The sequence below is a fragment of the Notothenia coriiceps genome, unplaced genomic scaffold, assembly GCF_000735185.1.
Source record: "Notothenia coriiceps isolate Sejong01 unplaced genomic scaffold, NC01 NC01_scaffold00036548, whole genome shotgun sequence".
NCBI classification, from domain to species: Eukaryota; Metazoa; Chordata; class Actinopteri; order Perciformes; family Nototheniidae; genus Notothenia; species Notothenia coriiceps.
The window spans coordinates 159,284-183,044 of record NW_011369249.1 but is presented as its reverse complement, the minus strand read 5'-3'; the positions used below and the strand labels follow the sequence as shown (position 1 = coordinate 183,044).

The 23,761-nt window shown below is 40.0% G+C and overlaps 1 protein-coding gene and 1 long non-coding RNA gene across 2 annotated transcripts; both read right to left on the bottom strand.

Annotated features, from left to right (window-relative positions):
- Positions 1–169: 169 nt before the first annotated feature.
- Positions 170–7,448, bottom strand: LOC104964019 (uncharacterized). Its single transcript, XR_800370.1, has 3 exons — positions 7,134–7,448; positions 490–563; positions 170–368 (listed from the first exon to the last, which is right to left on the bottom strand). It is a non-coding gene; the product is annotated as an uncharacterized lncRNA (long non-coding RNA).
- Positions 7,449–9,257: 1,809 nt separating this feature from the next.
- On the bottom strand, positions 9,258–23,088 carry LOC104964021 (collagen alpha-1(VII) chain-like). The gene is made up of 24 exons (XM_010792729.1): positions 22,876–23,088; positions 22,682–22,775; positions 22,408–22,566; positions 22,130–22,287; positions 21,698–21,827; positions 21,151–21,270; positions 19,461–19,616; positions 19,140–19,259; positions 18,900–19,043; positions 16,641–16,757; positions 15,999–16,145; positions 15,604–15,729; positions 15,359–15,505; positions 14,892–15,014; positions 14,216–14,482; positions 13,933–14,076; positions 13,680–13,811; positions 13,369–13,515; positions 12,869–13,000; positions 12,642–12,791; positions 12,412–12,548; positions 12,194–12,320; positions 11,957–12,100; positions 9,258–9,286 (listed from the first exon to the last, which is right to left on the bottom strand). Exons 1-24 carry the CDS (start codon positions 23,086–23,088, stop codon positions 9,258–9,260), a joined length of 3,363 nt encoding a protein of 1,120 aa, XP_010791031.1.
- Positions 23,089–23,761: the final 673 nt, after the last annotated feature.

Sequence of the window (23,761 nt, the reverse complement as noted above, 5' to 3'; positions counted from 1 at the left end):
AAATAATTCAAAATAAATGTTTCCCCCAAAAGTCTTTGAACTTTTTTTTTAAATTTATTTTTCAATATCGCGATAAATACCATACCGTGGACTTGTTATCGCGATATTATCGTACTGTGAGTTTTTGGTATCGTTACATCCCTAGTAATGAATATGAATGTTTGTGAATATTAATCCTTTCAGTCACCTGGAGGTCTCGCTGTATTGTATTGCACCAAACCGTATCCCTGTCTTGCTGACAAAGCTGGCAAATGGTTTGACGATTCCAGCCATAAAGCCTTTCACCAGAAGAAAGTTTGCTCGGCCAACACTGGAAGACCCGTCAACCAGGAAAACAATATCTGCTGCTTGCACATTATTACACCTGCCTGAAAATACAGAGGGATGAAGAATACATGAGAGAACACACTTTTTGTATTCAAACAAACACGTGAGGAGGAAAATTGGAGCTGGTGTGGTAGTTGGGAGGATCATTTGATTTATATTTACCATGAGCTTCAGCCTGTTTCATGGAGAACAGCAGGACAGTCACAGTGAAAAACCAGGTCCCCATCTTCACAAACCTGGGCACAAAGAGAGTAGATTACACTTGTTTTATCATGTCTGAAACCATCAGAACTCAATGCAAAACAGTCTGACCACATTACAAAATTGTAACTTTATAGTTATATTACATTTTCTGTTAATAGCAGCATTTGTTTCATACACATTTAATTGAAGCCCCCTTTTGAATTACATTGTATCGAATGGGTGTACAAACTTTGAAGAAAGACCTTTATGTACCTATATGTTGTTTTTTTATCATTCATTTTGTTAATGTATAACAATTAAAAAAATTGTACTCATTGAGACCATCAAAGTAGTACCAGTAAATGGAGAAAAATACATTAGATTGGGAACCAAATGTTTTACAAAATAAATAAACCTGAAAACAATTTTAAATTATTCATTCTTGCAGGGTTAGACCGCCTTGTTTTTGTTTGAACTAATACTCCTTCTTTCCTTGTGGCTTCAGGTCGTCTCTGTTGGAACCCTCTTCTGTCAGATCAAATGTTGCCATCCATAATATTCATCACAATCATCAAAATGTCAAAGTCAAAGTCAACATTATTGTCAATCTTCCAGTTTGTGATGTCAGATAGTCATATTTGTTTTTAATTTATTTGAGGCTCATAATGTTATTACGTTCCTGTTCAGCTGCATTACACATGTCATTTGTTCCACAGCCTATGTTGAGGGTAGTTAAGCCCTGTTATTTGTCACAGTCTCCATGTTTCTTTAGAGTTATTGCCATTGTTCCTGCCTGTACCTGTTCTGAACCACCTAGCATCTTTGATATATACGCCTATATGCCTGCCAACCTCCCTTTGAACACTTTGTTTTCTTGATCTAAATGTTTGTCTGACTACTAAGTGTTTCGCTTTTATTAGTTAAACTTGACAAGAATCTTTAGGTGAAAGTCATGTTTGCATGTTACATGTTCACTGTTAGCATTGTAAAACTACTCAGACTAAATAGTTCCTACTTCCTACACTAGCATAAATACCCAAATCAGAGCCTCTAGTACAAGTTAAGGCAGGAATATGAAATTGATCAATTACAATAAAACCAAAACAAACATTAACACCTGTTAAGATGGCTTACTGATTCGAAATTACAATATAATATATTGTTATGATGAATTTAATAAGACCTTCAAATTACAATGGATAATGACCTCAAAATATGCACACTGAAGCCAGGGAAAATATTATTGTAACTCTTGTCATTAACTTTGTGTCAATACAAACAATGCATGTGTGGACAAATCCAAATTAATTGCAAATACCAGATACGCATAAACAAATGTTCCCTGACCTTCAACCCGACACTCAAGTTGATAAAATATGTTTATGCAATTGTGATCTGTGAGTATGAAATCAACACCCCACATATTTAACAATTCATTTTCTTAATTGCCAAAACAGAACTACATTGTCCATCATGCACTGTTGTGACAATGCAACACAGTAAACATCGCAAACACTTAATCATGTATGTTGGAAACACATTGAGCAATGTAATGATGAAAATGATCTGCTTATGTTTTACTTTTCATTACTTGTATTGTATTTGTTGCGTTTAACCTGTATAATGTCAGATGCAAATATTAACAATGTGATATATTTACATTATACTTAGCATCACACATTTATGTCCTAAAATGTCATGCACTGCATGCACCATATTTCCATAAGAATGTACTACTATATGTCTGGAGTGCAAAAGCCAGAACAGAATGCAACTGTGTTATTATGAAACTGAATTTTTACATTATTTGGTGCAAACAATAAGACAGTCCAGGACTTTCACATGTCGATTTTCTTTTTGGCCTGTGTCACATTTACACATCATCAGTGTCGCTATCCACTGCTCACAAGTTAGGAGCTAAACTATCAATCTCAGCCAATTTCTGTGACAGCAATCATCTGATAAGTGGAATCCGATATGTATGTGGGGTACTTCTTTCCATAACAACCTATATACACAATCACCTATTCATAGAGGTAATGCAAGACACAGTGGCACTGGCTACTGCAAATAGGTGACAGATGTTGAGCCAATGGACAAAACCTCTGATCTACTCTGTAGAGCTATGGAAGCTACAGTAAACATTGTCAGGATCAAAACCACCGGAAACCACTTAAGTTGATGAAACCAAATGTATAAGAGAGAGCAGCATGACAACATCAGACATACGTGATTTTCTGAGCATGTAAAGGAATGCAAGGAAAATCAACATCATCTGGAATGTGGTCATTTTCATTGCCCAAAACATTCCCAGCAGGCAGAAAAAAGGGCTCTTGCTGCAGTGCTGTACTATAATACTATGGCTATACAATAGCTGTTACGGATAATTTCACATTTTGTGAGAAACATGTATTGGCTTCTTTCTAAGAGTTGGATGAGAAAATTGACACCATTGTCACATCTGTCTCATACATAGCAGTACACGGCCCAAGTTAGCTTAGCAAAATGACTCGAAACAGGGAGACACTGCTATCTCAGTTTGATATTATTGCAAAAAGTGAAGCAAAAAAAAATGTTGTTTTAATCACTGCACCTGGCCAAGAAATAGTTTGGCACACAAACCCTCATAAAACCATAACAAATAATTGTTTATTTATAGTTGTTGCATGGATTAAACAAACAATATATGACAACATGTTCATTTGTGAATGTTCTGTCAGCTGGATTTTGTTACCTTTGGGCAGAGTCTTGCTTTTTCAACCATTTTGCCAATCTTTATGCTAAGCTAAGCTAAATGTCATCTGGCTGTAGCTTTAGTTTACATTGACCCACAGATGTGAGTGTGGGATCAATCTTCTAATCTATCGTTCTCTAAAAAAGAAAATTAGCAAGTTTCCCAAAATGTTGAAACTATTCTATTAGTAAAGTTTTAGTAGGACTTGGGTTTTTCTATAAAAGTACTTTCATACATTGTGTACTGAGCATAGACACAGTGAATACTCATTATCAAACTCTAAAAATCCTTATGACTAAAAATACACCAGAATATCTTGGCCTTTTCCCATTTTATTATATTTGTTCAAGACTTCTAGACATTTCCTCAAGCCAGAAGCTCATACTTAGCCATGAATGTGTGTTCCTGATTTAAGATGCAGAGCCCACAAAACCAACAATTGTTTTTACCAAACTCAAAAGGCTTAATTAAGCTTAATATGTTCCAAATGTAATGCTCATTCCCGTTTTTTTTAAGTATTTATTCTCAGACTTCTACGGCAATACAATTAAATAAGGTACGATTAGCTCATGACGAGCCACATCAGCATGTTCACCTTTGATGTTATTTTAATTTACTGTAATCTAATGAAACCATGCATACTGTATTTCTGGTTTCATTATGTTAACAAGGTTTTGAGACCACAGTCCATACCCACAGCCTTTTCTGAGCAAATGCATATTGACTTACTTAACAGATGATAATTAAAAGGCATTAATTACGTGAGAGCCATCAAAAAACTGCTGGAAACTAAAATTGCTTTCTCTTCCTGTCACTCACACAACATACCCACAAACCCTACTATAATTAAGGCCCCTTTCTAAAGTTAGAGTACTGTGGGAGTAACATCCTTTGCTGATAAAGTCATGTTTTATTACAGCATATGCAAATACATTCATCAATTACATTCCTAGGGTGGCCTCCACACCTGGAATTGTTTAAAGAAGGAAGTAACTGCTTTATAGCCCCACCCACCATAGGCCACCTGGGAATTAAACAAAACACAGGGGTTTAGAAGGTCAATGTTTAGTATCAAAGTGCAGCTAAATGCCACCATCAACAGTAGTCAAGTGAGGACTGGGTGTGGGGAAAAAAACAACATGTCACAAGGGCATAGATAGAGGAAGAAAAGGACTTTGCGGGGACAGGAAGAAAAAGAGATTTGGACTCATCCCACTGAATCTGGTGGGAGCAGTACAGAGGCTGCATTCTGAAAGCTCGGCTCAGGCAGGATCACAGAGTTGTGGTTTAGTAGAGATGCCATTCTCCCAGGGGGGGCGGCGGGCCACAGTGCAGGATTGGGTAAGAGCCAGTTACTCTCAGCATAACATCAGTCATCAGGGGACAGAAATTGACACACATGGACAGGGGGATGTAGGGTCATAGTAGGGTGGGGTGCCACAGTAAATTACCAAAGTCTCCTGCAAATTTGCTCACGCACCAGAATGTTGGGTACTTGGATAACAAAAGCTGCTGGTGGCAAGAACAGAAGAGACTTACTCTGAGTCTGTCTGGGGGTCAAAAACAAGTTGACTGGTCATTCACCTTTGACCTGTGCCCTCAGGTCAAGTACAGCATGCCTCACTTCCGTCAATAATGAACTTTAAGTCAGTTTCTTCATCCAAGCTAAACAAAAGTACTAAAAGCAGTCAGCTTTTAAAAATATTCTGTGACCTCTTGTTGGAACAAGTTTCAAAGGAACCACTAATCTTATCCTCCTTTTTTACAAGCTTTGTGTTACTATTTACAATAGCCAGATGGAATAAATCAGGGAAGTTATTACGTTTATCAATAGGGTATCTCCGTCGAAGACATAAATGAATGAAGACAAAAGTTTAAAATCCCCTAGTTTACAGCTAGTCTATTCCAAAAATAAACACAGGAAAACGTTTGAAAGAACCAGTAACATTAAAAAAATACTTAAAACACCCAGAACTTTTCCATAAAAAGGCCCATTGTTGTTGACATTGTGAAGGAAACAACAATATTTAAAAGTACCCCTCTGAAATTAATGTTCTATTATGGTTAACAGAAAATGTTCCCTTCGAAAAACATCAAACAGACCCAGTAATCAGCAACAGTCCTCTGGATGACACACTTGGGATCAGTCCATATCGCACCCGAGTGGCACGCAAGAAAGGAAACATATGGCTGCATTGATAATGTGAATGAAAAGATGAGGAGGGGGGGACTGAGGGTGAGGCAGAGAGGAAGGGTCTAATAATTCATGCTAAAGGCTTTTGAGCCATTCATTAAAAGGTCAATGTCAATGGAATTATATCCCGGCGTTGCGTGAGAGACAGACCACAGCAAAACATGGATGCACTTAGAAGTGGAACAGACAATTGAAACCAACGAGACATAAATCTTGGCTTTTGGTTGGACAGTATTCTGAATTTCAAACACCATATTGAAGTTCTAACAAAGAAATTGAAATTCACTCTTGGCTTCCTTTACAGACTTAAATGTTGTTTTTCAACTTCATCCCGTAAAAGGTTGGTCTCTGGCTTATTCCTGTCCCAACTGGACTATGGTGATACCATTTATAGATTTGCCTGTCCCACTGTCTTGGCCAAACTTGACCCACTCTACCATGCTGCACTGCGTTATATATCAAATGCACCCTATAGGACTCATCATTGCACACTGTATAGCCTAACTGGATGGTCCTCACTCACTATGCGTAGGATGCAGCATTGGTTTTTATTAATGTATAAAGCCATTTTAGGTAAGATTCCACTGTACATATGTGCCAGATTTGCTTTAGTTTGTGACTTTTACAACCTCAGATCCAGTGCCTGGATACGGTTCCAGGTTCCTGCTGTGCGGATTGAGGCTGGAAAAAGGAGTCTCTTTTATTATGGTCCTTGGTCTTGGAATGACCTTCAATCACGCCTCAAACTGACGGCACTTGTCTCTATAGCATGTTTTAAATTGAAGTTGTCAGAAGTCCTTACCACCAGCTGCTCTTGCAGTAATAAGTAGTGCCTTTCTTAATGTCCTAATGTACACAATGTAGTAACTGCTTTTTTCATCTTTTCTTTTCTTAGTTATGTTCTCTGTATTTTACGTGTTTGTGTTATGTGTTATGTGTAACGTTGCTGCCTTCTTGGCCAGGTCAGCATTGTAAATGAGATTTTATCTCAATGCTTTTTATCTGGTTAAATAAAGGTTAAATAAAAAATAAATAAATAAAAGCAGAGAAGGCAAAGGAGGAAGTGAAGGAGTTGATGCCCTTCCTTTGTGCAGCATCATGGTGTAGCAGCCAGGAGTATAGCCCTATAACCAAATGGGTTCAGCTGAGGTCAACTTGCTTGTGCACTCCCTCGTTTTCCTTTGCAACTGTAATGAACACTTATGCAAAGTCAGACAGTGTTTGTAAGGGGTATAATTAGGTCTACATATTATGTGGGAGTTAGATATCCGCTCCTTTAAATAGACATTACAAATAAATTCTGATAAATTGCATTTCATGAAGGGTGAAAAAAAGGGGATTGTTCTGCTCAGTCTTGTTCAAAGTCAAGGGTTTGTTGCAGGGAAATTAATGATCTGAGGAGTTGAGTATTGGCAGATATAAATGCCCATCGTCCAACTAGACTAGAGTTATCACCTACAGTATAACTGCATGAACATGCAGAGTAAATCAATGCAGAAATACATTTTCATCCAAACATAAATATTTCTGTAAAATGTAAGTAGAAATGCAGCTTACAAAGTGTGCACAACCTCAATTCAGAAAAGCATCAGTAATTCCATAAATATATTTGTATTATTCAAGTGCACATGATACACAAGAGCTGCCACAGAGCCCAGCGCCGGGGCTCAGCTTCCCGCCTCTGACTCCTCTTACCTGGGGAAGTCTGCTCCGTGCACCGGGGCCACAGCCTGCCGCTCCTCACCTTTCCACCTGTGGCATATCCAGCCCTAGCTCTCCGTGCACTGTCTGGAAATCACAGAAGTATTCCCAGTCACCCGTGTCCAAAGTCACAGCTGCAAAAAAAACAGAAGGCAATGATCCACTGTAGCTCAATAAGTGAACTTCTGTCGCTGCATCCCTTCAGGAGACGTAAACGCGTTGAACTGAACACAAGCAGCAGCAGAACAGTCCAGACTTGTTGGGATGCCTGAAGGGGAGTCCTACGCTCTCCCTTTCTTCCTTTTTCACCCACCTCATTCTCACCGCCTCTTGTCCCTCCCTGCCTTGCTCCCGCCTGCGAGCAACTCACGTTCCCAAGCAGAGCTCTAACTTTGGCACAGAAATCCCGCTATTTTTCCAAGTAAGTAAAAAAAAAAAAGAAACTATCGGGGTCACGATTTCACACAGGTTGATTTTTTTAACTCTCACGTGGTTTAGTTGCCTGCTTTAAATTTAAGCAGGAACACACAGTTTGGCAACAAATCCAAAGAATAATACACACATTTTCTTTAACAAATTAAAGCTACTTGTATAAATGTGTTTTTGGTTAAATGTTTTTATTTTGTTGAAGTTCAATGTTTTACGTTTTTTTGTAAAAAAGCCTACAATTGACAAATGAAAAAATACAAAAGGATAAGTTGGGTCAGGTCAGCTGTCACAATGAATACTTTTTTTGATAATAATGTGGTTCACTTATTATGCTTATTTGTTAGTATATTTTTTGTTTATTAAGCCTGATCAGCACTAACCCCATGGCAATTGTAACCTAACCAAGCTACCAGTGAGCCAGGTTAATATATTTTCTATTTAAACTGTTTGAGGGATACATTTTCAAACCCAACTGAGCAGATGTTTAAAGCATGCTGTGTTAAAATGGAAATGATAATGTTAGAATGAGTCGCTTGGATTTTGAGACAGGATTCAAATTTGGTTTTCTGAGTTCTCTCAGGCCTTGTGGCATTTAACTTACTCATGAAAGTAGTCCTGTTAGCACAAGACATTTGTGAAGCCATAGGAATTAAATATTACCTTCATTTGTATTTATTTATGTTCTCAATGCTCTAACCATATACATTGTAAGCCATGGGGCAGTAATGCCAAAACTGATACATTTCATCAATAATGTTTCATCCTCTTTTTTTCAGATATACGCTGCCTTTGCAACACATTTACTGTTCAGATGGATGGAGGGAGAGAGAGAGAGAAGACAGAGGGTGGTGTGAAGCACACAGTGCTCCAAAGAAATATGTGCAAGGCAGATGTTCTTATGCAGCTCTGGATCTTTAAATCAGCCAACCGAACTGAAACCGTAAACATGCTGCACTAATAAAAACACATTCCAGCTCTAGTGTGCGTGTTCTCCCAACACTGCTATTTTAGCCTGTCTTGGTTAGGGACAATGGAGACAAGATGACTTGTGGTTTAAACTGCTTCGATTTACACTTTGCACACAGTTTCCCACCTAAAAATATTTTCCTTTAAACATTCTCATGTGACATCCCTCAACATGAGCAGGCTACAAAAGTAAACCTGAGAATGGCTACTCTGTGCTGAAGGTGCATTTTGCTTTAGGACAGTTATCCCATCCCTACTCTTTTGATGAATATGTTCAATAGCCAATGCCAACTGTGGTGATAAGGGTAATTTTCCACTCATGATTTCACCATTATTACAATAATTTGACTTTGAGAATCTAAAACAAGGTTTTGCTGAAATCAAAAGGAACAAAAACAGCTATTTGGCCCAGCTAACCCACCTAACAACAGTGGAAGAAAAATAAATCATAGTATAATTTCTCAATCACACTACATTATCTCATGATGTGTAGCCAAGATAAAATGACAGTGAAAAGATATATCATCTTCAACTCTTTGGCCAACAGTGAGCAATTGTTGTCATTGTCAGCACTATTGCTTCTCAAGGCAGGGTTCAGTAGAAGCAGGCAGGAGGACCCAGCAAACAAGATAATAAGGAAATAAGATGAGAAAAGAAGGCAAGGAGTCTAGCTTGTACTGTAGTAATGTGTGAAACCACACTCCTAGCAAGCAGGCGCAGCTGTCAATAAACAGGTGGGAACATGTTCCCACCTGTGAGGGAACATATGAGGGAATGGGTTGGAGTTGGATACTTAAAAAAATATTAAATCATCCTTTTAATACATTTGTCAGTCACAGCAGTGCTAAACAGATTTGTTATTGTCTCTTATAAAAACATATATAATTGTTATCTCTTTGACAACAATGATTTTCAAAAATAAATGTATTTTCATCCTACAATTTAAAAGCACATTTTGATATGCAGGTTTAATTATTTTTGTTAAAAAGGCGAGTCATTTTTTTTTCTTGAAACTAAAATGTAAGTTGAATTCAGCAAAGAATACAATTGATTTATCACATTTTAATTGCGGTTTTAGAGTTTTGTTTTGTTTCCAGCTGAAGCGAGGAATGCAAAGCAACTGAATGATGATAGTGCAGTATGTTTTCAGTGCTTCCTGTTTTCTAACTGACACAGATTTACAGAACTGCTTGCTCTCCATTTCAAGCCGATTCAACTGGATTTAAAGATGTGTGACAATGTAGGGGGATAGGAGAGATTACAGGAAAGTGAAGTGTTCATTTTCTGTGGAGAGTCATTTTCCCTTTCAGCTTTATAAATATAGGCCTATTGTGAAGGTGGATTTGGTGCTTTTTTTCTGTGGTTGTGTATACAAGAGTGCAGGCCGATGACAAGAATCAAATCGGCTTACGTTCATGTAGGCTGAGACAGAGCCAAAGCTAAGAATGTGTGTTTGCTTTTCCTGAGAGCTGAGGTGGATAATGTATTTTAGAATTTTTTTGGGATATTTTTGTTGAAATTCTTCTAACATCCCAAAAGCAGCCTAATCAAAAATACTGATGCTCCAACATAAACACTGAATAAAATCTGGTGTCTACGACTGTTCAATGGACTGTAAGTCCCTCCACGACCTGCCTGTCTCTTACCTGTGTGTCTATCTGCCTGTCTCTCTACCTGTCTCTCTAGGCTTGTTTGAGACAAGCGAGACCTGCGCAGACCTGCGCAATTTCGATCAACGTCTTGCTCGTGCGTTGCATGATGGTTAGTCATTTTGTCCGACTTGCTCTGGAGGCTCGCTCACATGAGACGTTGAAATCTCGCGGGACAAAGACGCCCGCAGCCTTGAGAGCGAGGCGCGGCGAGGCGCCGCAGTTCCTCTCCACGGGCTGCGGAGGCGAAATGCTTGATGGGAAACGACTCGCTGGTATCTCGAGCTGAGCGCTCATTGGTGGTTTTTACCCCGTNCGCATGCGCGGCAACAATCTGAAATGCGTACCGTCACTTGTGTCACAAAGTCTAACCGCCTTATGGAAAAGCTTCACATATACATCGGTACGCAAATGCGCTTTGTGACACAAGTGACGGTACGCATTTCAGATTGTTGCCGCGCATGCGTACCTGCGTACCACTTATGTGCACCCCTGTTCATAATGCATTATAAACATGTGTCATAGATACTGAAATGTACTATATTATATACTATAAATGTACTATAATGTACTATATATATACTGATATTATACTTTATCATGCTATACTTTACTTTATTATACCTTATCATATACTAGGGATGTAACGATAACAAAAACTCACGGTACGATATTTATGGCGATATTGAAAAATAAAGAAAAAAATGTGAATTCTTTTTGTAACTTTTTTTTTTACTTGAATTTTTTTTCTTTATTAAACATTACATCTGATTTGTACAGCATTTTAGTAGGATAGTAGTATTTTAAAGTGTCAACAATATAATAATCAGCCCCTGCAATAGAATAAATCAAGTTTCACTTTAGTTTTTCAAGTAACTCAACTCTAACTCACTCACTCACTCACTCACTCAGCATCATCAAGGTTATCTTTTAGGAATATGAGCATGTCCACATTTCCAGGTAGAAGCTGGGATGTTTGGGCGTTTACAATATCCCCTGCTGTGAAAAAAACTCTCTTGCTTGGTACTGATGTTGCTGGGACAGAGAGATATGCTTTGGCCAAGGGTGACAGCAGTGGGTCAAACTGTGCATTGTCTCTCCACCNGCGCTCTCTCTCCTTCTCCAGTCAGGCCAACCCGTCCTTATCCGTCTCATGCAACTCGCTATTCCAGTAATGAGTGACCCGACAGTGAAGAATAAACATATTTATAACTAGTTTAGCTAGTTCCAGAGGTAGATAAAATAGCTAAGTGTGTTAGGTCTAACTTGAAGTGTGTGTTTCGCTCCGCTCACCGGTCCGTCACTGCGGACGGAGCTGCAGGATTTCTGCTTCACACACGTTGCATACCGCAATTTTATTGTCTTTTTCGGACACCTTAAAATACTGCCAGACTGGTGAAGCCATTTATGCGAGCTTGTTTTGCCGCGCACTGAGAAAAGTGTCATGTATTTTACGTCATATGCTCGGCTCTCCTGATCGGCCTTTATAGAGAGCACCGATCGATAACGGCCGATCGATCGGAGCATCTCTACAAAAAATAGATTTGTGTTCCCGAGGGGACATCTATCACAGAGCTATGGCTGTTTTGTTTATTTACATTTTTAATTCAAGTTACATACACTTGCTAGCGGAAATCTTAAGACTAAATTGTCCAGATGAAACCAACTGCAGTGATCTTTCTGGTGCAGGTGGTCACATACCTTCAGGTAAAGCAAACACTACATTTCACATTCACAGATGACTGCTGTGTGTCTGATTCTTGGTCCTCTCACCTGTAGCCCTAAGACCGAGGGCTGCCAGAGTCAGATTGTCAGCTGAGTTTCTGTCAGCGATGATGACGACAGCACCAGGGACCCTCGGTCTCCGTCCAACTGAGGGGGTCAGCAGGTATTGCCTGGTGTAGGTCACTGCCTCACCTGCAGAGGGAGACACACCATATCACAACTCTTAACACAAACATATCAAGCTGTTTGTACAGAAAAGGTAATCAAACAGAGAAAAAAACTGACCAATGTTATTTCCCGGGCTTTCATCAAATGGTGTGGACTGGATCTGTTGAAGAAGTGTGTCATACCTGCTATGGCGACTAAGGGGGAACCATGTTTTGGGTCTGTAGCCATATACTGCAGCTCCCACCTGAAACAGGCAGAAAATACATCTGAATATTGGCAGCAGATGCAGGTGTTTTCTCCACTGCCTGTTTTAAGATTTATTTTAAGGGCAGTACCTGAGAGTCCCGGGCTCCAATAGTATTGAGAGACCCTGCTGCACTTGCGAGGAGTTCACGCAGTGGTCTTGCGAGGCTACTCCGATCCGTAGATGCCGGAACCACAAACACCACGTCCAGACGTCCGCCCACACACACTGTGAGAAGACAATGTTGTAGAGGTAAGTAAGGTATGAAAATGTGTCAATGGGTATGGTAAGTACATAAAACAGGATGTGCGGCTTTGTTACCAGTGCGTTCATCTAGAGAGCTCTCTGTTCCCAATCCATTTGCAAAAGTGGGCAGCACGGTGAAACGATAACCACGGCCCAATCGCAGCCCAGTCACCTGATAGAAGTTGGACGCAGCGGGGAGCGTAACAGACAAGCCTGGACCAATGTCTGAGAGATGTGAACAGTTATAATGATAGGACTGAAGAGCAGGCATAGTCTTAAAGAAATTAATTACAACACTTCACCTCTCTCGTCTCTCCAGCGTAGAATATATCCTGTGGCGCCAGGAAGTGGAGTCCAGCCAAGCCGCACTGAATCCCTGGTAACCTCCGCAACTCGTAAAGTTGTGGTACGTGATGGGGGGGAGGGGGAACCAGCTGTATACACCGGTATAGAGAAGCAGCATTTCAATTGCATAAGACATTTCAACAAATATAATTGTTGGAACCCAAGATTTACAGATATATTAAACGATGGCACACAAGACAAACAGTATTCCCAGGCTTGACAGTGACTTTCAAGGTTTTACTAAGTCACTGAATGTTGGCAAGAAACATTTTACATTAAACAAGATATTACTGAGGCCTAAAATGCAATATACTGTATATTATATTCTAAAGCTAATTCTAAATGTTGCTGTACTTAGATGCTTTATTTTTTTTTCTACATCGACACACTTTGTCTGGATATTTTAAGCATTAAAAAATGATAAGATAATGTCTGAGTAAAGAAAGACAGGACTCACGTGTGGTGACTCTGACAGACACGGGAGTTCCCTCTCTGTTTTGAACTAAAGCCATGACCCGCACTTCGTACTGGGCTCCCTGGTCCAACCGGTCTAAATCCACTGCTGTCACATCTCCCGCCACCAGCTGACTCCTCTCTTCACCACCTACAGCAGCACATAGTCGCAACAGTGACTAATGTAATACAGTCTGGCTGCAATAAATCACCCAACACAATAGAAAGCAACTTATTTTTTCAAGTCAAATTGATGCTTTGTGAGATGTATATGAGATTTTAACCCCCAAAAAACATGTCAAGCTATAGGTCTACCATCTGTTCTCTTCCAAGACACACGGTAAGACGTTGCTCCCTGCACACCAACCCAGGTGACTCGGACCACCTCTCCACGAGCCTCCTGGACTTGCAGTGACGTCACAGTCCCAATCACAGAATTATCTGACTCTGGTGGTCAGAACAGGAAACAGTCAGTTATTTTATTTTGTACTACACTAGTCATAGCCAAGTTTCTCCCAAAAGGCACTCTAGACAAAAGCAATAATATGCATTTGATTCAGTGTGGTACCTGTTGTGAAACTCAGGGTGGAAGGACTCCCCTCTCGAGAGCCGGTAAGTGAAGAAACTAATACACTGTATGATGAATCTGACTGTAGTCCGTCAATGGTGTAAGAAGAGACATCAGCGGCCAAATTACGAGTTGTTTCAACTCCTGCAAAAGCAAAACATGGCAGAGAAATGAACATTTAGATGTCTTCCTCTAACTCAAGATACATAGGTTTTAATAACAATATCTAAAAACTAAGCTTTTACTATTCTTCATATTGCTTGACTTGCTAATCACTGCTTACCATCATCACTGCGCAAAGTGACCTTATAACCAGTTGCCCGGGAGGAACGTGACCATGCAATGCGTATCCCCTGAGGTGTAAAGTCAACAATGCGAAGGCCAGCCACCGATCCCCCGTTGGGATTAGTCCGACCAGTCAGTGTGACCACCTCTCCAACACGCTGGTCAACCACAGTCGCAACCCCAACTACCAGATCCTCATCCGGCTGCAGGCCGTCCATGGTGAAGGATGTGACCTCCGCCCCCAGAATACGGGACTGCTCTCCACCTGCAAGGCAGAACCGAAAGGAATACAAATGATGCACAAAAACTGAATACTAAGTAAAGATATAAATCAGTCAGATTCAAAATCTGTTTCTTAAAGAGTAATGACGAAATACAGCTTTTGCTATGTGTGCACATGTACAAATGTGTCTTTGATTGTGTATACGTATGTATATATATATATAATATATTTGCACACATATATTTATATACATTTGTTTTTATATTCGGGACTGTGGGAAACGCTATTTCGATCTCTCTGTCTGCACACACAAACTGGAAGATTGACAATAAAGTTGACTTTGACTTTTGACTTTGATCTTCATTTTGACCTTAAACATACAAATACATTGATACAAGTTTAAAAAGGATACACTCACAAACACATTGAAAACATACATTATAACACTTACTGTTGCCTTGTCTCCAGGTAACCCTGTAACCCGTTGCCCCAGCAGCACCTGTCCAGGCTATTCGAATTCGCCGACTGTTGGCGTTTGTCACCCTGATGTTAGTCACTCTGCCAATACCTTGCTCTGAAATGAAAGGTGTACAGGTCCTCATGTGGCAAAATTCAATGTATTCAGCTTTTTAAGAAAGCAAGTCTGAGGATTTACTTGAAGTAAGACAACAAGAAGACAGCTATGGGATTTAAAATGTACATTCATCGCAGGTATGTATAATACAATTTACAGTATCTATGAACAGCCTTTAAAAATGTGCAGTGTTCAGCAAATGTATGTCAAAATACAGAATAGAAGGTTAATTCAATTAATTCTTAATACAATTAAATGGGTGTTTTGCAAATCTGCTTTTGGGCAGTTACAGGAACATGACAACAGGATGAAGCTACGAGCAGCACGGTCACTGCACCACACACCTGGTTTGATGTAGACAGTGACTGGGTCTCCTTCGTTTTCTCCCACCAGCGCTGTGACACTGACCCCATAAGACACTCCCATCGTCAGGTCTCTGAGGTCCAGGGTTGTCTGGTTTCCAGGGATATTCCGGATTTCCTCTGATCCCCCTGACATGACAAGAAAAACACCAGTTGTACTAGTCTGTTTTTATCCATAGTCAGGCACTAACAAGATCTAAATAATTAATTAAAATTAGCCAGTGTACCTGCTTTGTCGAGGATAATGATGCGGTACTTCGTGGCACCGGCTACTCCCGTCCAGCCGAGTCGGACGGTACTGCCCAGGGACTCCACAACTCTCAGGTTGGAGACCCTCCCCACTGGCTGTTCCTCTTAAACACCAGAGGATTTGCGACACTCAGCTAAACATTTAACTTTTTTTTTTAATTCAAGATTTTATTAATGGCAACCAGTGCCTTTATTGTAGAAACAGAATAAAAGCTGCCAGCTCCACCGATGGAGCTTTAGCCGTCCCAACAACAAAATGTTAATATCTCTACAGTAAAACATTTTGAACCGATCTTGGAAGTCAACCCCAGCACATTAATGAACCATCAATCAATCCATAATGAGTTTTGATCCCCCAGGCTGAGTTACTGACCTCTGCTTAAGGTGGAGACAGGTGTGGCCTCCTCACGACCATCAAACAGGGTGTACAGGTTCATGATATATTCTGTCTCGGGCTGAACGCCTGTTAGCTCATAGCTGGTCGTGGTTCTAGGAAAGGTCAGGCTCTGGATTTGGCCTCCTGGAGAGGAAGCCACATGGTTGGATATTAGTGGGTTTGTTCAAGGATGTGAAAATGTATGACTATTCTGTAACACAGGGTTTCACATTTAAATGCAAGTGTAGTACATTTATGAAAAAAACCGAACTAGTGCATTGTTCAATATACCTAAACTATCAGTATATACAAATTGAAAGAGCTGGCATTTTGATTTTATCGTTTTTTTTGTTTTATTTCAGCCATCAAACTAAAAATCAAGTCATCAAGGTACAGTATGAAAACTGCATTTAGCATTAATGTTGTCTATTTTAGTTGTGTTTTATGTTTATTTTAAAACAAATACATTTTGCATCAACATGATACTTTTAGATTTAGCTATTGTTAGCCTGCATTATTTCATACCGCTTTTGATGATAATAAAAACGTCATATTAGCAATAGTCCGCCTGAAAACTATACAATGTTACATGTTATGTACTAAACAACTACAAAAGGGACAGGTGACATGCATACAGACCTTCCCCCTCCTTCCACTCCAGGCGGTACCCCCGAGATGCCAGAATGATTCTCCAGGTGAGGCGGATGGTGGAGGGGCTGGTGATGGCTGCTCTGAGCACCTGCTGCTCCTGGCGCCCTGAGGGACACACATGATATATCATATGTATGTGATTTTGTGATATGCCATAAGTAAAGTTAGATTTCCATCAACTTATCATTGAAAAATGGATTGAAATGCCTTGTTTTCAATGTGATGAGGTAAAAACTCCACAGTTCCTGTTCTGTGAAGAAGTGTTGACCCTCCTTTAGCTAGTGCAAGGCTTCAGTCTAAATCAGTTAAATGTCAAGGTCAGTCAGTCTTCATCAGCTGTACATTTTAATTAAAGTTTCCACAAAACCAAAAAGCTGGCTGGTTTTGGTGAGGTTGTGAAAACCAAACAATATACAGAAAGGAAACATATACAGAAAATGAAATCTAAAAGTCAAACAAAACCAAAATAGGCTTGGCAGGTTGGCCTGAACCTGAACTTAACTAACTTCAACAACGGTCTAACCCTGAGAGGCTCTTACTCCTTGCTTTTAAACAGGAAGTTCCTCTTACTGTACAGACAAACCAAAATGGATGCAATGAAATAAGTCCAATCAAATAATAAAAAATGTCTAACTTCAAAAACATTGGTTAAAATTTGATCATTTGGGTTACTTTAGAAGGATATTTCCTAAAAGAATGAAATTAATCAAATCATCATCTTCATCCTTCTGTAGTTTGTATATCATGACATATCCAACATATGATGGCATCTTGTCTTACGTTAGTCTTACGAAGGGCATTATGTAAAATGTGTAATAGATTGTATAAGGGTGTCAATGGAAATATAACTATAGCTGAACATATGACTGACACAGTTATCCTGAATATACATCCCACTGTGAAACCCTTCCAAACCATTATTACATCCAGAGGCAGCATTTTAACTTATTAACATACACAACCTGCCTAAGGGTTCAAGAATCTGTTGCTAATTGACATTAAAAAATTGTTTTGCTGTTTTGAGGAGTTGCCCATAATCTTTCACTGAAAGCGAAAAAATACAGTTAGTAAGTTTTATGATTTCAACTCCTCGGCCCTTAAGCTGCAGGTATAGTTGACTTGCTTTAAAGAAATGTTGTCTGGGACAAAAAATATCACACAGGTCAGACCTGAGAGCACTTTCTCTCTGATACTGTATTTTGCCTAAGGGTCTTTTCATGTTCATGTAGTAAATATATCAACAAATCAACAACAAAGTACCAGGTGTCAGTGTGGAGCACAGAGGTCAGAGAACAAAGTCAGACCAGCCGCGGAGCAACAGGCCTCTGGTGATGTACATACACTAACAAATTCAACATGTTACAACGTAACTGATTGGATTGAACACCATACAAAGCTATTGAAGTGGTAAAGTGGTGAAGAGGAAGACAAAAAAAAAAAAAACCATTACAATTATTTTTACTCAAACCTTAAATGTCATGCAGTCTCAAATATATTGTTTGGGACTTAATGTGAGGGATCCTACATCTGAGAGAATGTTATAAATACAAATATCAACAATAAAGTTGCAAATAAATATAGTATAAAAGGCTTTATTCAATGTGGTCTTTTCTAAAACAAGATTCAATGTTGTGAATGTATGAAGGGACAGACAATTTCTCACAAACCGCAGACATCACAAATAGTCACTCTTCTGGTTTACACAGGAACAAACACACAAGGTACTGTGGTGTACAGTATACACAGCACTGTATACATCTTACTTCTTTGAAAGCAGGATTTAGCAACACAAGGTTTCCTGTTCAGTACATTGACGCTGCGGTGACTCAGAACTTCATTCAAATAACACCGGTCCGACTGAAGTGACACCATATGGGCCTTACTCACGAGAGACAGATGGTGTGTGTGCAACGGGTGTGTAGGTGTGATTGAAATGTTCCTTAAGAAGAGCTAAGCAGTAACATAGAACGGTTTTCAGGAGAGAGACAATCAGCAAAGAAGATTGTTGGCCATCTACTTCATCTTTTCTTTCTGTCCCTGTGCTTAGCAGGGCACAACTGAAGCAACCATCTATTCAAAAAGCATTATTTTTACTACAATCACTCATTTCAGGAAGACCAAAAGGACACAATACGTGGCATTTTTGTTGATTTTGTTTATGCATATGCGAGTTTTGAGAGGGAATACGGGGCAACAAACACAGAGACCATTTGTTTGGTGCTTTGATAAACTACTGACTACACCTACCTGTATTGAACCTGGTCGTTGCTCCAGTACCCTCGTTGATGCCCTCGTACAGCGGGATGATGGTGACGATGTACTCAGCGTCGGCCTGCAGTCTGGACAAAGTGTGAAACTCCTCAGTAACCTCCACCGTCTCGACATTTCGTCCTTGGTGAAGGGGAAGGAAAAATGATATATATAAATACTGACTGTCAGAAAGGAAAGTGTTTTTTTTTTTATTGTGTGTGTGAGCCTTGTCCTGACCTGTGAAAGGCCCCCAGACCAGACGGTAGGCCCGCGCGCCCCTGACGCCTCTCCACCGCACATGAACACTGCTCTCTGACTTCGTCTCCACTGACAACTGCTCCACTGCCTCAAGGCGCACTAAACACATGCAAAAACATGAACACTCAGTCACTAATATTTGCCAATTGTATTGGAACACATTCCAACCACAAGGAGACAGTATCACTATATTTTCAAAGTCTGTATTATATTGAGTTGGCTGATTATGATCAAATTACAACTTAAATCTTCATATAACAGTACCAAAGGCATTCATAACAGGCTACAGGGGGGACTCACGTGTGCGGGCGTTGAGGATGGAGGGGGATGCAGAGTTTCGGGGGAAAAGAGGGTAGAGGCTGACGACGTACTCTGTGTCGGGCTTAAGGGACTCCAGGGTGACAGAAGTGGAGTCTGCAGACAGAGACCGCTCCAACAGCTGAGCAGCGGGCTGACCTGCTCTTCCAAAAAACACATAAAAGACAGTGTAAGAATTGAGGTGGGGGATGCCGAATAATAATTACTTCACCAATTGCAAGCACAAAATATACTGTTTATTAGGAATGCAACAATACTAACATGACATACTTGGCCAATTTTAATAACAATGTGTCAGTTTCTTTTTGTTGCTGCATTAAAAGGAGTTACACTTGAATTCATGTTCATTTTGAAGATTTTTTGTCATTTTTCTGTATGATGATTTATAATTTTAATAATAAATAACAATTCAGTAAAAATGTATCCATGTTTCTAATTGTAACTTTTTTGTTACGAAATTAAGTAAGCATTAGTTAGGTCAAGCCTGATGATGCCTTTGACAATAAGCATGATCACAGTCACTTTCACACAGTGAGGCATAAAGCTTAAAATGTAAGACTGGTATTGGATCAGAAGTCAGGATGGACCAATACTCATCAGCATCAGGAATTAAAAAGTTGGATCTTTGCATCCCTAGTGTACAGATTGTTAAACGATATTAGCTAAGAAAATATGTGACCTCAATTCATTAAGGTTACCTAATTCTCACCTATAAGTTTGGCAGCAAGCCAACTATAGAGAGCTTGTCAGAGCCAGCTGTGGGTGTGTGTGTGTGTGTGTGTGTGTGTGTGTGTGTGTGTGTGTGTGTGTGTGTGTGTGTGTGTGTGTGTGTGTGTGTGTGTGTGTGTGTGTGTGTGTGTGTGTCTTTTAGTTTCAGTTTTGATCGCTGGAGTTATCAGTGCGAGTACAGGCAGACATAGCAACAGGTAGAAACTTCACACCACTCATTACAGGATACACAGAGTCCTCATTTAAATACTCTCACACATGTTCAGGCCTAACTAGTCAGAAGAGGAGCACCATGTGAGACTGGCACTCCTGCCACATGTTCGGATGCAGAAACTGTTTGTATGAGCCCTCAGGGGCTACTTTTCTCTCCTGAATCAAAGCATAGGAACCAAGACATCTTGACACTGTTATAATCTATGCCACACCCTGTCTCTAGACATTTAAGGACAAAATTACTGACAATATGTAACATAAGTGAAGGTTTCCACCATCTATCCGTATTTAAAGTTTGGTGATGATGAATATACTTTTATATATTTTAGGTAATGATTTTGCAGAAAAATCCTTGCAAACAGTCGGTGCCTGAGGGTGGTAAGCTGTTAGAAAGCTCATGTTTCCTCAGCTATGACTGCTGTACATTCTCAACATGTTTCCAACTTGCCGCCAAAGGTTAACTGCTATCGAATGCTACACCTTCTTTTCTCCTTCATTTGAAATGTAATCATTCATTCTGTCAAAATAGTTTTTTGTGAAAAGATGATTGTGCTACAACACAGGTACTTAATGTCTGTTTTTTCAAGCCAAAAAGAGGAGAGAAGTTGCTAATGCACTCTAAGTCAATCAGATGAGAGGCAGAGAGAAAGAGAAAGTATGTTAGACAGAGATAACATACTTATTACAAATAAACTCAACTAAACTAAATAAAAGGGACTGTGTTTCTGACCTTGTGGTCCATAAGTGAGTCTGTAGCCCTGCACAGGAGTCGAAGGCTGACCCCAGTCCACAGCGAGCGAGAAGAAGCCTGCCTGAGCCAGGCGTAGACTGGTGACCCCTGGCAAAGATCCTTTGTGAAGAGGAAAAAAAGGCACTGCAGATGTATGACGGTGACACATGAAACATTAAGGGTTCTTTCTTGTGTGGGAGAGGTGTTGAAGATGAAGAAAATGCAGATGTGCAAAAAAAACTGCATTACTCAAATGGCCACTTTATGCCGGCACTAAAAGAGCGTCAATCCCCAAAGACCCCCATGTTAAAATTCCCAACATTACAGCAGAAACACAAATATGAACAGAATAGTACATGAAATCATAAATGCACCTATAGCCTCTACTTCCATTTATTAAAACTTTATTGGGGTTAATTTTTTACAAAACTCACATGTTAAATTATATTATGGCTTAAAGTTATGCATAATTTAGGGCGTGAACGCTTTGAGTGACTGGTGATTAACCTCACAGCCCGAAGCTGTTGGCTCTTCACATTTGACTTACTTGTTCGTTGTTTGGCAGAAGCAGACTCCCCCAAACTGTTTGGGTATTGGGCAATGACAGTCACCAGGTAGTCGGTTCCTGACCTCAGCTCTCGTGCGGAAAACGTCCTCTGACTGGCAGGGACAGTGTCCTGCGGGGATAGACAGAGGATATTTTGCGAAGTTAGTGACTAATTTAGACGGGTGAGACATGAAATTCTTTTATTTGTATTATGTCTGCCAGGATAAGCAAATGTTACTCTTCGCTCTGCCAAGTTTTAATCCCAACAGCATCTACATAAAGAAGATCCACCCAAAGACATGTTTATACCAATCCTGAAGGCATGTGTTTCTCTTGCAAAGCACGATTGACTTTGGCTTCTTAAACTGCAATTAAAAACTTGTGCGTGTCACCTCCAGGTGTCAGGAATTTACTTTCAACAGCTGAACTTACCTGACGCATGTCTGCTGTGATAGGTTGACCCAAGCCGGAGAGTGGCACATACTGGATCACATAGCCACTCAAAGGACCCCCCGCTGCACTCCAGCGAAACCTTAGAGTATCAGATGTCTGGCCTGTGAACTGAATGTTTGACGGACCCGAAAATGCCTCTGAAAGTAGAGGAGAGGGTGGAAGCAGGTTGAAACATAGATACAATTAAATGCAGGTTTACAATGTGACAATAAAGTCTGAGTCCACGTTTTTTAAGGTAACCCACATGACCTACATACCATCACTAGCGTAAACTCCTCCTGCTTTGGTACACAGTTGAGGGCTCACAAGAGGAAGAAGAGTGTTCAGCAGCTTAAAGTCCCCAACAAAGGATATAAAATCACTGATGGGCTGGGAGGAGATCTGAGACAGTTCACTCCTGTCTGCACTTTTTATACCTAACAAAACACAGAACATTTTAAAAAAAAGAAAAGAGAAATCAATGTTGCTTGAGTGTAAAATAAAATCCCAATTGCTTTGCTTTGCAGAGGCACTGCTAGGTGAGACACTTACCCACTGCAAACACATGAACTCCCTGACTGCGGAGCTTCTGTGCTGGTTCCTGCACTTTGTCTTGTGACCTCCCATCTGTGATCAGGATGGTGATCTGAAATGTACCCACAGGTGGAATAAGAAACACAAAAAGCACTATGTTAAGTATGCAATTTTATAAATACAAAAGTCCTAAGAATGGCTGCTCCTCAGACCTTTGGGACATCCCGACTCGACGTGGGATTGAAGAAGTTATCTGCAACAAACTTGAGACCAGCACCAGTGTGTGTGTTTCCACCCTTATAGCTCAGATTCTCCACAGCGTTGATCAGATCAGTGCCATCCAGGTAGGTAGTAAATGTAAATTCAACTCTGGAGGGAGATACATTTACATTAAATACATAATGCTGCACCTGCTTTAGGATCATTTGTCATTGCATGTACAGAAGAGTAATGAATAGGGATGTAACGATATACCGAATATCGCGCTATCGCGATAAATAAACGTCTCAATACTGTCGTGAGACTGACAAAATCTACCGCGATATTACATGGTTAATTATTATTATTTATTTTAAACCTTTATTTAACCAGGTGGTCCCATTGAGATCATCGATCTCTTTTTCAAGGGAAACCTGTCCAACATGGCAGCAAGTAGGTTGCAACATGAACATAAAACAACAGATAACACAAAAGGACATGGTATTTCCAGGGCTACATTTACATACCTAGAGACATTGACAAGTACCAACAGTATATTTATATCTCGCCCTGTCAATAAGCCTCACCTTCTTAGCAATAACGGTATTGCTTTTGACGTGGTGGAGAGACAATGCACGGTTTTACCCACTGCTGTCATCCATGGTCAAAGCATATCTCTCTGCCCCACAGAGGTGGCGTTAGACTTTTTCGCTGTCCTTCATTTTGAAAGACAGGATCGTACGGCAAAGTACGGTTTGGAAAGGATATCATTTCCTTTTGGAGGNGTAACGGATCGAAAAGTTCAGATGAATTTTTCAATACATGATGCGCTTCCACAAACAACAACCAACATAATTATTACATTCGAATGAAGTACATTATTCAAGTTTATGAATAATG